Raw genomic sequence first — 15,954 nt, forward strand, 5'->3', positions numbered from 1 at the left:
AACTATTTTCATAAAAAAAAAAAGTCATTTACGTTAACATGCAATGTGCTCATCATAGCTACTTTCCAGTGAATCAACAAATATTTTTAAATTTTCTCATTTTTATCCTGAATATGGTAAACATCAATAGTTTAATGCACATTATAATCCACATAAACAAAAGCTCTTCAAGGTTCTTGGTAATTTTTTATAGTATATAAAAGGGTCTGAAGGGGCGCCTGGGGGGCTCAGTCGTTAAGCGTCTGCCTTTGGCTCAGGTAATGGTCCCAGGGTCCAAGAATCAAGACCCCCATCAGCGGGCTCCCTGCTTGACAGGAAGCCTGCTCCTCCCTCTCCATTCCCCCTGCTTGTATTCCCTCTCTCTCTGTCAAATAAATAAATAACATCTTAAAAAAAAAAATAAAAGGGTCTGAAAATGAAAAAGCTACTTTAGGCAAAAACTATTCTTTTTCCTTGAAAAAGGAAAGCCATATAGTATTATAATTGTCACTGCTACTCTTTGGAGAGCCTCCATATTAATTATAGCTTTGGACCAAAGAAACTAACTTCTATTTTAAGAGAAAAGTGAAGGGTGGAAAACAGAACTATATGGCATATACAAACATTTTTACAGACTAGCAGGGCTTAAGAATACATGTGACAAAACTTCCCACAGCCACACAAATCCTTTTTATAACTTCCCAAAGTGGCAAAAGTGAATACATTATACAATTCCAAAATATAGCTTCCCTATAGCATTTCAAAATAAGATGCAAAATTACATAAAAAATTATACTGGAATTATGCTTAGTTCAAACCAATGTTTCAATATTCTATTTTACTTCAAGAGCATCTAGTGGTGCAATGATTATGCATTCATTAACTCAATTTAATATCAGTCCACGATTTTGAGTTGTTTAAAGATCTTGAAAATTATCTTCAAGCTGGCATACCACAAAGCATATTTGCAGCTTAAATAAAGTCTGTCAGAATACTGACTTAATGTAGCTGAAAACACTTACATTTTTCATAACTGTAAACGTTTTTACAGGTAATGTTAACTTATTTGATCAGTAAGCCTGTGTACGTTTAGGAAAAACATAGTCAAGTAAGATAAAATGCATTCTTGTATTATACTTAACACTGACAAAACAGAAAAGATTCACTTGCCAAAATTTTACATTAATTATGTAACCTTGGGTCCTTAAAGCATTTCTGGATTAGTTTATGCAAGAAGATGCTTTACTAAAGTCCAGCACACTTAAAATATTAGAAATTCAATTTTCTGGGAATTTAAGAATATTCAGTTTATATGTGTGCTTATTTTCTCTCTGCTAATCAGAACAGTGCTCCTTTAATTTAATATCTTCTAGATATAGAAAAGACTTCACAGATACAACAAAAGGTAAAGGTCTTTCTGAATTACAGAATGTTTTGGAATATTTTCTCTTCATATTTCAATAAATATTCATAGTTTATTTCTTTTATTGGGCAGAAAATTTGATTATGCTTATGTTTTATTATTTAACCGTGCATGACCTTTCTACATTTGTTATTCTGAGACTAGTTCGTTTCACCATATTATTAATTCATGAAAATCGTTATCAAGAAAGGCATAGCAGCATATCGCTCCTCAAAAAGACAATTACTCAGGCTACAAGATTTAAAGGTTTTTTCTTCAGCTTAAGTTCTAGGCCTAATTCACCTCTAATCCTTTTCCTCTTTATTTTCTTCTCACAACTTCCCTTCTGTATATAATCAGGCAGGGGAAAACAAATATGAACGAAAGTGAGATTTTTAAGTAGGAAATACAGAAAACAGAATGAAATAAATCATCTTAGTAATGGTAGGAGAAAAAAGGGGAGTCTTGAGAAATTACCTCCAGGATACTTGACTACTCAGTATAATGTATCTGTAGTATTTATTCATGCTAATATATAACTTTACATTTCATCATAATTTAAATTTATCATAATTTTACATTTTAAAGGGCTCAATGGATGGGTTCAATGAATTATAGATGCAGGCTTCAGGCCCTAGTGCCTCTATTTTACACACAATGCTTGCTAATGAAGGCGACCGACTTCTTGCAGCTTCCAAGGGACCCTGTAGGGCTCTGGCTTCCTGAGAACAAGTTTGAAGAGCCTATGCTAATGAGCGATCTTGAAAAGGCCTTTTTTTTTTTCCCCACATGCTCTCTACAGACTCTAGGTAAAACCATAGCTCAAACGAATATTGGCAAAACAGGGTAGCAAATAAAGAGTCCCGAACTCCTGAAAGATTTCTGGTACTCAAGCAATGACGCCAGCACAGGTTTAGGTGTGAGGCTTCAACGTTTTTCTTAACTACCTTTGGAAAAAAAGTAAATCTGTCAACTGCCACCTTACTGTTGTAATGGCCCGCTGAACTCATCCACGCATCAAGTTTGTGACACGTAGGCCATTGGTACTCTTCAGCCCCACCCCCGCCCCCGCGCCACACCCCCCAGTTCCCACCGCCCTCTGGCGCCTTGGTCGACTTCCGTCTTCCCCACTGAGCGCGGCCGCTGCCGCCCACGTGGCCCCCGCTACGTCACATCCGGCCCTTGCGAGTCGGGGCTGGGAACCCGCGCGATGAAGTGCGTATTTGTCACTGTAGGGACCACCAGCTTTGACGACCTCATTGCGCGTGTCTCGGCGCACGACACTCTGCAAGTGAGTGGGGGAGGTGGGCGTGCGGGCGCGTGGCGGCTTCCTTCGCCGCTCGCCGCCGCTAGCCCTACCACTAGCCTCGGTAACCTTGCCTGACCGCAGCTCTCGGGAAGAAGCCCCACAGCTCTACCTCAGGTGCCGCCGCCCCTTTTCAGGCTCCGCCCTGCGCTCGGCTGGGCCCTCCTCCTGCTCTCCCTCTCCTCAGCGTCTTCCGCCTCCTCTTTCCGCTTTCCCGCCGCCCTCTAGGCGGCTCCTCCCCGTCCTTTCTCCGGCTCCTCCTTTCCCCGGCTTTTCCCTCCCGACTCTCCGCCTCTCCTGCCTCGGGCTTCGCCCCTCCTTCCCGCTGCTCCGCCTCTTCAAGTGGGGCTTCTCCGGTCCGGGCCACCCTCCAGCTGTTCCTCCGTCCGGTTCGGGGTCGCGTGGTCGGTGTCGGGCACCTTCGCGCGCTCGGCCCCGCCTATCCCAGCCGGGCTTGGCTCGGCTCAGTCCGGCCGGTCCCAGTCAGCGCGCCGTCGCCGCTCTACACTCGCCGCGCTCCGGCGAGCCCGCCGCGCCTCGCGGTCTCCTCAGGGGCTCTCGAGGCGGGCGTCCTCCGGCTGCGGCGGCTCTTCCTGGCCAGTGGTTCGCGCAGCTTCAGACCTGAGGCAAATTGGGGCCGTTTCTTCGTCTCCCCTCTAGTCTCTGACGCCTTTTTCAGGGTCTCGCCTGGTCTTCTGCCTGTGGCGTGGCCAGTCCTCTCAACGGCTTGGTGAGCAGGGTCGCGTAAATCTTAACCGATAGGACTTGTGAGGTACCTTGTTGGGGCCCGGTACGGGGGCAGAGCGTCGTTCTGGAAAAGTAAGATTGGCTGCAGGTAGATTCTGCGGCCCGCGCTCCGGTCTGAACACCGACTTTAGGGTTGTTTTTACAGTAGCTTGTTTAAAAGTCCCGCTTTTTCTTTCTTTCTCCCCCCCCCCCTTTCAGATCTTCAAGAGCCTGGGCTACAACCGACTTGTCCTTCAGATAGGTAGAGGAAAGGTGGTACCTGAACCATTCAGTACTGAGTCATTTGCTCTGGATGTTTACAGGTACAAGGATTCATTGAAAGAAGATCTTCAGAAAGCGGATCTTGTTATTAGTCACGCAGGTAAAGTGCCTTAGAGTACCACGGTTTGGGTTTTGATAGTAAAAACAGAAACTTGAAATTTTCTGAGGTAAAGTAAAATTGCTAGGGTAAGGCACTGTAGCCCTTTTGAGTATAATACTTATTGGAACGTACCTATTGAGAACATTATTAGAGAGTTTATTATTTCTGGGTGATACAAGGAAAGAAAATTAACAACATAGACCACATTTAAAGTAAGAAACTCCAAACACGGGCAAAATAATTTACCCACCGTTGTGCGTAAAGAGTTGTCAAATTTGAAATTAGTATTTGGGCTTAAAATTGCAGGAATGTTCTGCCAGCTAATTGGTTGGATTGGACATGGAGAAATTGGCTTGGAAAGATTTTTTTTTATATTTTTAATGTATGAAATGAATGCAGTCAAAAGTATTCTTTAACCAGATGTTGTGGAAACCATTGCCTGTTCTTCAAAAACCATCCTGATCTAGTTAGACTACCAGTACCTTCACAAGAACTGTTTTTGGGGAGCTTTGCAATTTCGATTGCTGGGTAAGTGAGGGAGGAAGCTTCCTGGTTCTTAAGAGTGTAGTTTGAAGGGGGAGAAGTTATTAGAAATAAACATTACTAACACATTAGTGATTAGTAGCATATAGGGTAATATTTAACAGTTCTTGGTACCATTCTTTGTGCTTTGTGTGTATAAGTTATTGAATCCTCCCAGACTTACGAGCTGAGTATTATTAGTATTCCTGTTATACAGATGAGGAAACAGACACAGATTAACTGTAACTTGTCCAATCAAGTTAGTAGATAAAAGTCTGGCGTTGGAGTCTAAAGTAGTCAACCTAAAATCCTTTGTCTACTTATCCATCTCCTCACTCCCATTTACTTTTTTAAGTTTTTTATTGTTTATTAAGATTTTATTTGAGACAGAGCATGAGCAGGAGGAAAGGGAGAGAAGGAGAAGCAGACTTCCCACCGAGTAGGGAGCCCAGGCAGCCCTAAGCAGGGCTCCATCCCTAGACCCCGAGATTGTGCCTTGAGACAAGCCAAAGGCAGCCCCTTAACTGACTGAGTGACCTAGGTGCCCTGGTCACTCCCATTTAAAATACCTAAAGAGTTTTAGATTTCAGAGTTGAATTGACCCAAATGTTGTATATATGCACATTTATGGAGATTAATTCTTGACATTTTGGGGATGGTACCTCACAGGCAGACTTTTAAGGATCGTCAGAATTTTAAAGATTTTACTTACTTGTTTGACAGAGAGAGATCCAAGTAGGCAGAGAGGCAAGCAGAGAGGGGGAAGCAGGCTCCCTGCTGAGCAGAGAGCCTAGTGCGGGGCTCAGTCCCAGGACCCTGAGATCATGACCTGCGCCTGGCTCAACCCACTGAGCCACTCAGGCACCCTTGAACTTAAATCTTAATTGAATTCAAGGCTCATGCCCAGGGCATACTAGTGGAGGGCAAGTGGCAAAGCACTGAATCGTAGGTCGTAATATTGTGGGCAGTGGTAAAGAATGTATTTTTCAAGTCAAGTTTATAACACATAGAGCAACTGATCACTACATTTTTCTGTCATTTGAATGTGTAATTAAAAGGCCGGGTTTGTAGTTCTGCCAGCTAAGTTCATCATCTTCATTTCTACCTATAAAGCTTGGTGGAGGACTTTAGGTCTTTTTTTTTTTTTTTTAAACTATTAAACAATTTTGACCTAGGTGCAGGAAGCTGTTTGGAGACGCTGGAAAAAAGAAAGCCCCTTGTAGTGGTTGTAAACGAAAAGTTGATGAACAATCATCAGTTGGAATTGGCAAAGCAGCTGCACAAAGACGGGCATCTCTTCTACTGTACCTGCAGGTATACTACAGACTGATAATTTGACTTCTTACCTTAAATCCTCCTTAGCTGTTCTTACCCACTTACCTAACCTGTCTGTCTTTTGAACCTCTTACCTTCTGCTTATCAAATATACTTTGATTTTTCTCACCTGTGAAGCTCTCTTATTTGTCTTCCACTGTGAGTGGGATCTCTGTTCTATTTCTTTCTGTGTCTGTGCCTGCTTCATTTCATGTGAATATCTCTGTGTGTACGCATGTATGTAAGTTCCGTCTGGTGTGCAAGTCTGTGAGAATAAAATTTTTGAGTTCATTAGATTTTCATTATTTGAAGAGGGTATTTGATTATTTTTTATAATTAAGGTTTTGCCTTTAGTAAATCCATTTGGATCCCTAAGTGAAATTTACTCACTCATTAATTAAACTACACCTAATATGTCATATGCATTGTTTTTAAATGCTATAGATAAAGTGATAAACATGAGGTAAAGCCCCTGCTTTCATGATACTTAGATTCCAGTGGTGGGAGATAGAATACTGCTCATAAATAAGTGATGGAAGATAATTTCATGTGGTGAAATGTGTTATGAAGGAAATAAGGCAGGGTGATATGATAGCTGGAAGTGAAGATTAATTAGATTGGTCAGGGAAAGCATGACTGAGTAATGACATTTGAGCTGAGACCTAAAAGACAAGAGCTAATCATGTGAAGCTCTAGAGGAAGAAGGAACAGCAGCAACTACAAAGGTCCTAGGTTAGGAACGAGCTTGGAGTTTGTTTTGTTTGAGGAGCAGAGGGAAGGTTAAGTGTGGCAGGAGTATGGCAAGCAAGGGAGAAGATAGTATAAGATGAGACTGGGTGGAGATAGTTCACATAAGAGTTGTGATTTTATTCTGTGTTTAGTGAGAAGCCATTAAAGTATTTTTAAGCCAGAGGAATTACAATGGTAAGGAGTATTATTTTCTAGAAGTATATTCAAATTCAACAAGAACTGATCAACATCACTGTAGAAGGATGAAGAAAATTGCTGGTTGGTTTTCTATTCTTCTTGAGACATTAGAAGCTTGCAAAAGGGTCAGGTCAGTAATTCCCAATTATTTGACTTAAAAAGCTATCCTAGTTTGATGTTTTAAAAAGTAAAGACCTCATAGAAGTATTATAAAGTACTTATTTTTATGTTTTAATAATTGAAATTAATTTTAAAGTGAAAAACCTTAAACTGGCTAGAACATAAAAAGTTTGTCTTTTAACTTCACTGCGTGTCTCTTATGCACTCAGTAAATACTTTTTCTTTCATTAAATATTTATTGAGCATCTGCGATGTGCCAGGCATTATTCTAGGTACTTGTCATGTATTGGTGAACAAAACCAACAATTCCTGTTCTCATTGAGCGGGGAGGCAAGTTCATTGATTGCTTCAGGGACAATTATTGATGTCCTAATCCCTGTATGAGATTGGAGGAGAGAAAATATCAGGGTGGCAGTGCAACACCGAAGCCATTATTAAAAGTATTGTGAATCTGGAGAAGCTTGGTAGTAAACATTATGTAGGCTTCAGATAATGGGTATAACTGTCCTTGGATAGTTGAGACTGATAGGGTTTAACATTTTTAAATGAAGAATAAACTCCTCCTCCTAAAGGGGGCACACAAGTCAATTTTTCCAGACACTTTTAATGAGTATTTTTATTCTACATGTTAATTCAGCTTTGATTTTATGTCAGTACATTTAAAAGGAGAAAGCACTGATATCAGAAACATCCTGATTCTTTACTCAAGGTGAAAAGGAAGCTCTACAAGTCTCCCAATTTACTTTTTACAGTTTTAGAAGTCTTTTTCTTAATATTAATTTCAAGAAAGTCACACACATGAATGCTGTAAAGATCAGTAATTGGTTGTATTTTCATTTTAGGTATGTTATTTATTCCCCCAAATCTAGGCTAGGTAGCTGTATATCTTGTTCTAATTTAAGTGGCTGCTTTACTTAAATTTCTGAAGTAATACTTTTATGTCATGGTTTGGAATCTACTTCCAACATGCATGGTGATTGTATATTGCTTAATTATATATGGATTTATGATTTATGATTGTGAAATAACTTTTCTTTGCCAGTAATTTACTACCTTCATGCATGGTCCAGTAGTCTCCCCAGCTTACTGTTCTTGTCTGGCAGCTGTTACTTTTGTTTTTATTTATTCTGTTTTTATAAATTAATTTTGCTTTGGTTTATATCTGCTCAGTCCTGAGAAATGTTCAAGAGCCATGTGATCACATCTTTCATGAAATAGTATTTCTGTAATATTTCAGTTGACATGATATATAGTATGTGTTGAATTGGTATTGATATGTACTACATAGTGCTATTCATAGTGCTTTAATCTTTGTACGTATGGTTGACCCTCGAACAACACAGATTTGAATGACATGGGTTCATTTATATGCGGATGTTTTTTCAGTACAGTACTGTAAATGTGCTTTCTTTATGATTTTCATAATAATGTTTTTTCTCCAGCTTACTGTATTAAGAATTACAATGCATAACATAATGTACAAAATGTATGTTAATTGACTCTATGTGAACAGTAAGGCTTCTGTGCAATAGTAGGCTATTTGTAGTTAAGGTGTGGGGGAGTCAGAAGTTGTATATAGATTTTCTTTCTTTTAAGATTTTTTATTTATTTGAGAGAGAGAGCACAAGTGGGAGGGAGGGGTAGAGGGAGAAGGAGACGCCGAATCCCTGCTAAGCTGGAGCCCAACATGGGGCTCCATCCCAGGACCCTGAGATCATGACCTGAGCCGAAGATAGATGCTTAACCTACTGAGCCACCCAGGTGCCCTTGCAAGTTGTATATGAATTTTCAATTGCGCAGATGATTGGTTTCATTAACTCCACCTTGTTCAAGGGTCAACTATACCTAAAATAAAGTTATATTAAAATTCATATGTACAGTTTGAGAAGCATCACAATATTTTTGGAAGTTAGATTCAGTCATCAAGTGGGCAGCAGATGAATTACAGGATTTTCTCCCTTGTTACCTAATATTTTTCTTCTTTTGTTTTAGCACGCTTCCTGGGCTGTTACAGTCAATGGACTTATCAACACTGAAATGTTTTCCTCCTGGCCAGCCAGAAAAATTTTCTGCATTTTTGGATAAAGTTGTTGGATTACAAAAATAAACACTAATCTCTGAACACTTTAAAAACACCCCCCAAATCCAACCTATGGAATGTGGTTAAATCAAGTTAAATATATAGTATATATTTACAGATATAAATTAATAAACTTACACATCTATAGAATGTACAGAAAATTTTAATGGTGTGAATGTTAGCTTTTGGGTCCAAATCCTTACTGCAATTTAGTAAATTCAGTAGATTTTTACTTTATAGTTTAGTTAAAATATGTAGTGAGCATTCACAGGTTTTATTCTAGAATCCCAAATTGATTTAGAAATCACAAAAAAAAGATGAGTTAAATCTGGAAACTTTGACAAGAACCTCAAACGTAGTTATTAGTTTGGTGTTCCTTAGAATAAGAAAAATGAAGCAGTAACAAATTTGTAAAGGCATTTGAGAGTCAAGATCATTAGCTGTACAGTTTAAAGAACCAGTTTTTTAAAAAGCAGAAATGATGAGTTATGTTCTGTGAAATAAAACATTAAATAATTACCTTAAAAAGGTTAATTAAAGGTTAATAAGATTAAATATCAAGTCCATTGATTATGGTACTTGGAGAAATTTTAGTGGAGTAGATTTGTTCTCTTTCCTCAAATGCAAATAGAAAATGACAAAATAATCTTGTTCTATATCAAAGTTTTATTGGTTTGAAAAGAAGTCAAAAAGGACTTAGGCTAATAGGACTTGATGTTATTTTTAAGGGCCCCTTCTCATAGCAGTGCTGAAACATTTATTGTAACAGTAATTTATAATTTATGTACTTATAAAATTAGTTTTCACTCTTCAGATATACTTTCCATAATATTCCAAAATGTTGGCTATTCTAAGCATTTTACTTGAGATGCTTTATATAATGTTTCTATAGATTTATTTTCCTGATTGTGTTTTACTTAGGTTAATATTAAATTATTAACTAGTAGTAGAAGGTGGTGGCTGAGAAATACTCTGGGTAGCAGGAGGAAGCCAGCTTGGATTAAAATTTTGCTGAGACTAATCTAACAAGTGAGTAATTAACATCTGCTTAGTTGAGAATTCACAGCACCGGAATCCTAAATGTACATTAGTCTAATTGCTAATATTATATAGGAAAGGCCCTTTTCCAATATATGGAGAGAATATACTGGGCTCACTTACATGTTCTAATTTGAGAAAAATTGTGGCTTAAAATGTATTTTGATCACTTGGTTTTTAAGTCATGAAGGACTAACCACAGAATCAGAAACAAAGGGTCTGCTTAAACATCAGGCAACTGTGAAGTGGTATGAGACCGCAAATCCTCTGTTTTCTTTCTCACAAGAGTATATAGCCCTGACTCCATTATTTCATTTAGCAGAGACTTAAGTCAATGGTATTGTGTGTAGTGATACCCCTTAACTATATACCTCTGAAATATTTTTATCAGTTGTTCAGCTTAAAAAACCAGGGATCTCTCAGACTCAATTTGATTTGACAGGAATTCTTGGGATCATCTCATGCAATCCCATCATTTCATAGATGAAGAAGGCCAGAGGTTTGCAGTTGTCTATCAGCCTCTGACAGAGAGCTGCCACTGGAGAAGCAGCTTCTTGACTCCTGGTCTTATACTCTCTACCACACCATAATATATATTGTAAGCTTTTTGATTCTTCATAATTGTTTGTCTAGTATTTAGTTACTTCCTTCCAGGGAGAGTTTTGTTCATTTATTAGAAGTTGTTTACTTTAGTAGGAATTTCACACTTAATTGGGTTTTTCTTTGGTGTTTGATAAACTTATCTTAGACTTAGAAACCTGTGATTCCTCAGTTTTTGGAATCTAGCAAAATTCCATGGGTAGGATTGATACTAGATTGAATAAAGGAAGACTTTAAGACTGAATTGTAGATTTTTGGAGTTGGAAGACAATTTTAAACATAATTAGTACAAACCATTTTTTTATAGATGAGGAAGAAGGCTAAGATAAATTAATTGCCAAATTTACCTGCTAATGGTCTTAGGAAAAATTAATGGTAATCAAGATTCTATTTGGAATATTCGCTCTGAATGAAGTTTATTTGGTTTCATTGCATGGCAGGGCTTCAGGTTCTTGAAGTCAGTGGGTAAGTGGAATTTAGTTTATTTAGCAGTTTTCTGTTGGAGTTACTTAAATTTCCAGGGATAATCAAGCAAAAGAGTATTTTGAGAAATTGTGGTATCATGGATAGGTTCAAAGTTGGACAAGTAATAGTAGAAAGTTGATTCTGGAGTACATTAAAAGTGATGTGGGGTTATAGGATGACCTTGGGAAGTAGGGAGTTCAGATGACTGCTTATGATTTGTGAGGAAAAAGCTGGAAGGATTTGGTGGGAGGTAAGATAGTGCAACTGATGAACTTGATGTGGGATTTTGGAACCTTAAAAGGTATAGTTGAGTCTTGAACAATGTGGAGGGTTAGTGGTGCAAGACCTGTGCACAGTTGAAAATCCACATAAACATTTTGACTCCCAAAAGATGGGACTAATATCCTGCTGTTGACTAGAAACCTTACTGATCACAGACTGTCAATTAACACATATTTTGTATATTATGTGTATTATATACTATAATCTTAATAAAGTATGGAGAAAAGGAAATGTAAAGAAAATCAAGGAAGATACAGTTACAGTACTTTACTATATTATAAAAACAGTCTGTTTAGGTAGACCTGCACAGTTCAAATCCGTGTTGTTCAAGGGTCAGCTAGTCATTATTTGAAAGTACTGCCAAGTGTCTGATTTTAGACGTTTGAGAGTACTACTCTGCTTTTAAAGGTAAATCATGTAGATAAAAAGGGCAATATAAAAATGTGTACCACCACTTTGATAGATCGAGGAAGAGTTTTCTAAGACTAAAAAAAAGTCTAATTACTACATGTAATGTATTCATTTTTCTTGGCCCTTTATTATGGTATAAGCAGTTAATCAGTCTGATTTCACTCAAATTGCAAAATTTTCAGACCAAAAATCTGCATACAGTGTAAGAAGTGAAGTGTATGGGCAGACTATTTGAAACTGATTTGGGGAAAAGGTTTGGAATGGATGGTCCATATAGTTGTATACTAATCTGTTTTTTTGCTGTACAATACTATGTTTTTGTGGGGGAGTGGGAAATGAAAAATAATTAACACTTGTTACTTGCTTAGTATCTCTCATACTATTTAAAGCAGTTTAGGAGTTTCTGGGTGGCTCAGTCATTTAAGGGTCTACCTTCGGCTCAGGTCATGATCTCAGAGCCCTGAAATTGAGCCCCATGTCTGGCTCCCTGTTCAGCCGGGAGTCTGCTCTACCTTTCCCTCTCCCTTACCCACTGCTTGTGCTCATTCTCACTTGCTCTCTTGAATAAATAAAAAATATTAAAAAAAAGTTTACAGGTACGAAGTTACTTAATTTTTACAATAACTTTATGAAGTAGTTACTATTCTTCCATTTTGTGGATGAGGAAACTGAGCTCAGCATCATGCAAAAAGGAAGTTTTATGTAACTTAAGTGTCCGATGGACTGGGAATTTTAATTGCTAGAATGCTGATTTCCACTGTGTTTCTTCCATCATTTATTGGTGACAGGACAATATTTAAAGTCAAGACTATTCCAAGAAATTTTGATTGATAACCACAGATATATTTCAGTCTTTACATTGTTATTTTTAAAAGCATACTGAATGCTAATCAAAATCCATGTGGAGAAACTCCCAAATGGTTTGCCTGGTTGCAACTTACTTACTGTCTCTTTTTTCTCTAAATATTTTGGGTTCTATTTTTGGTCCTGTTCTCTTTATATATATTTTTTTCTTATCATTTTCATTACTCTCAGAGATACCATTGATGCTCCTATCTATATTCCCTGACTCTTCGATTTGAGCTCCTGAATGTATTTCCAGTTACCTGAACTAAAATCTATTTCTCCTTCCATCCTTCTGAAATCCTTGCCTGTGTTGATGATATTATCATTTAGTCCTCTAGGCTTATATCTTTAACCCATTATATCTGATCAATCACCAGGTTCTCTTAGCTTTACTTTCTGAATATCTTGAGCCCATTTATTTGCTCACTTAGTCTTGTAACATAAATGTGTAATAAGCATCTACTTTTTGTATCAGCACTCAAGACATCGATTCCTGCTCCGGATGAACAGTCTAGTTGAGGAGGAACTGTCTTACTCATTGAATCCTCTGCCCATAGCACAGTAGGCTTTCCATAAATGATAAATGTACTTTTTCTCATTTTCTTGATTGGGATTAGGTCTTTAGGAAGCACTGTCATCTTGCACACAGTCATTATATAGAGTCTAGTATGTCTCTTGTTCAGAAGAAAGATGTGACCATCACATTGTATGGTGAAATTTGTAGGCTTAAATGTTCATAGGACTGTCATTAAAACAGTAATACTGATTGTATGTAATATCCTAATGCTATTTAAGTGTCTGTCAAATAAGGGAACCTATTGGGGATTTTTGGTAAAACATGTTAAAAATCAAGAGGTTTGTTAAAAGCAGTAGCTATAGTGTTTTCCAGTAAAAGATTACATGGAGAAAGATTTTTAAGATAACTACCAAACAACAATTTAATTCCTTCTTAAATGGTTTATTCCTTATGTGAATATTCTAGCACAGTCTTTATGCTGAATAGTTCTTTAAATTATAATTTTTGTAGGTGGCTATATAGAAGGTGAGCAAACCTAGCTTGCTTCAAACAGGAATTTCCTAAAGAATATGTGCTCCTTGACTGATAATATTGATTCTCAGAATATATTCAGGGTCTTTTATATCATTAAATACCATCTATTGTGGTATTTTTTAAAGATTTTTAAAAAAGATTTTATTTTTATTTATTTGACAGACAGGCATCACAAGTAGGCAGAGAGGCAGGTGGAGAGAGGAGGAAGCAGGCTCCCTGCTGAGCAGAGAGCCCAATGTGGGGCTGTATCCCAGGACCCGGAGATCAGGACCTGAGCCGAAGGCAGAGGCTTAAACCACTGAGCCACCCAGCTACCCCTCTATTTTGGTATTTTACTTCTAGCTTTTTACTGTGTTAATTAATTTTTTACCACAGCCAGACCAAACTTATTTTGACTGACACTGTCATTTTATTTTGATGGCTATATAGTCCTCCTATTTAAGGCAAACCCTCTTTGGGTCTTAGAACCCTTCAAAATTTCTAAAACTTGCCTCTCTCTCACCGACACACATTTTGCAGTGAATTTCAGGGAGTTTTTACCAGGTACCCAGGCACCAGGTTAAGAATCTCCAGAATGGTTAATTTAAGTATTTTCATTCCTCATTCATTGTTTATTAGTACTCTGGTGATAAGGAAGTCCTCTGATTAAATACATATAAATTTAGCAATTCCCAGTTTTATCACATAACAAATTAGAAACTTAACAAGTTTAACACCTGCCAAACACAATTTGAAATAAATTTTAATATTTATTAACTGTCTATAACCCATAATGTCTTATGTAGCACTATTTCTAATTGATAAATGGAACTAAATGGAATTTTTTTCATTTGTACTAATTCTAGGATATACTAGGTGAGGCTATTTGGAAAAGCAGTACAGTTCTGTACCTTGTTAACTGTCAAGTGTGTTTCTAATGATTTTGCTGAACTGATAGTCACTGTTGGAATGATGTCTGTGAGGCCATATATTGCATCTTCTTTACTGTTCATTTCTTTTTTTGTATAGAACATACTGGTTGTTTCTCCACTGCCAGTGTGCAGTGGGTGGATAGTACACTTCCCAAATTTAGGAGTGAAAAACATTCTTAAATCCTTGGCCTAAGTGATTTTCTGAATCTTCGTTTTCACATTTGTGAATTAGTAAAGCTTATAATTTCCTTCATAGGTGATTTCTAAGACACAAGACCAATTATGTGACATGTTTGAAAATTAAAAGAATGTCACTGAAATAGTGCATTTTCTCGGTTTGAGTTTTTTGTTTTAAGAAGTAGGAGTAGAGGGGCACCTGGGTGGCTCAGTCTTTAAGCGGCTGCCTTTGGCTTGGGTGATCTGAGACCCACATTGGGCTCCCTGCTCTGCAGAAGGCCTGCTTTTCTCTCTCCCAGTCTCCTTCCTTGTGTTCCTGTTCTCACTGTATCTCTGTCAAATAAATAAAATCTTAAAAAAAGGAAGTAGGAGTAGATTTAGATTTCCCTGGAATTCACAGTATATACTACTAAGTGATACAGAAAGCAAAGCCTTCCTTGAATTTCATATTCAAATTCATTGTCCGTCTCTAGCTGGGGTTATAGTTAGAGAATTAAAGATTATTTAGAATTTTAAGTGCATCAAAACAAGAGTGTTCTGGTTTATATTCTCCTTTCCTTCAATCCCCTGTTTGTTGATAGACTGTTCAGAAACTGTATTTTGAATAATAAACCAACCCCTAGTATTTCTGTGCCATTAGGATACATTTTTAAACAAAGCATTACTTTTTTTTTTTTTAATCTATATCAGAGTGCTTCAGATGAAGTGGGAAGAGTAGGAAATGAAAGCAAGTGGGTCTTGGTAGCGTTTCTTTTACTTTGCATATCTGAAGGATCACTGCTCTGGGAAATCAATTCTTTATTGTCTCTTTACTAAAGCTTGAGGAGGGAGGGTGAATAGGATCGAATGGCCAGATTTTGTTTTGGAACCATTGTGTTCCCTTCCCTCATGAATCCTGCTTTGTTCATTTTGTTTAAATGTCTACTATGAAGAAAGGCAACAGGTTCTGTTGCCAGTGTGCTGTTAAAAATGTTTTTAAAACATTTTTCAAAAGGTTTACCATCACATTTTTTAGAAATGAAAAACCTTAAAAAGAGGTCCTGTAGGGTTGAGTTCTTTACCCCAATTGGTCCCATGTTATTTTGGTACTAAAAATAAGTGAAATAAATGATTTAATGTTAGGGTATTTTAAGAGAGTTTATTTGATGGAGAGAGACACAGTGAGGGAGGGAACACAAGCAGGGGGAGTGGGAGAGAGAGAATCAGGCTTCCTGCTGAGCAGGGAGCACAGGTGGGGCTCAATCCTACTGGAATCATGACCTGAGCCAAAGGAAGCTAGGCGCCCCTGTGTGCGAAGTTTTTTTTAATACTGATTGCCTTTTACCAGTTTCCCACAAGTCTTTACATACATGTGATTGTCATTTTTATTTTTTCCAGTTTTGGATAAAATTGATAATAACTGTAAAAGTTTAATG

General features: G+C 37.7%; 1 protein-coding gene across 1 annotated transcript in view; it reads left to right on the forward strand.

The window, feature by feature from the left end:
• The first annotated feature begins 2,534 nt into the window (after positions 1-2,534).
• The window catches only part of ALG13 (ALG13 UDP-N-acetylglucosaminyltransferase subunit), a 65,590-nt gene continuing 52,170 nt past the window's right edge, over positions 2,535-15,954 (forward strand). The window contains 3 exon segments of the mRNA XM_059158711.1: positions 2,535-2,672; positions 3,633-3,795; positions 5,493-5,631. Coding sequence (XP_059014694.1) covers positions 2,592-2,672; positions 3,633-3,795; positions 5,493-5,631 — 383 coding nt within the window. The 5' untranslated portion in view covers positions 2,535-2,591.

The sequence above is a fragment of the Mustela lutreola genome, chromosome X (genome assembly GCF_030435805.1).
Source record: "Mustela lutreola isolate mMusLut2 chromosome X, mMusLut2.pri, whole genome shotgun sequence".
In the NCBI taxonomy this organism is placed as follows: domain Eukaryota; kingdom Metazoa; phylum Chordata; class Mammalia; order Carnivora; family Mustelidae; genus Mustela; species Mustela lutreola.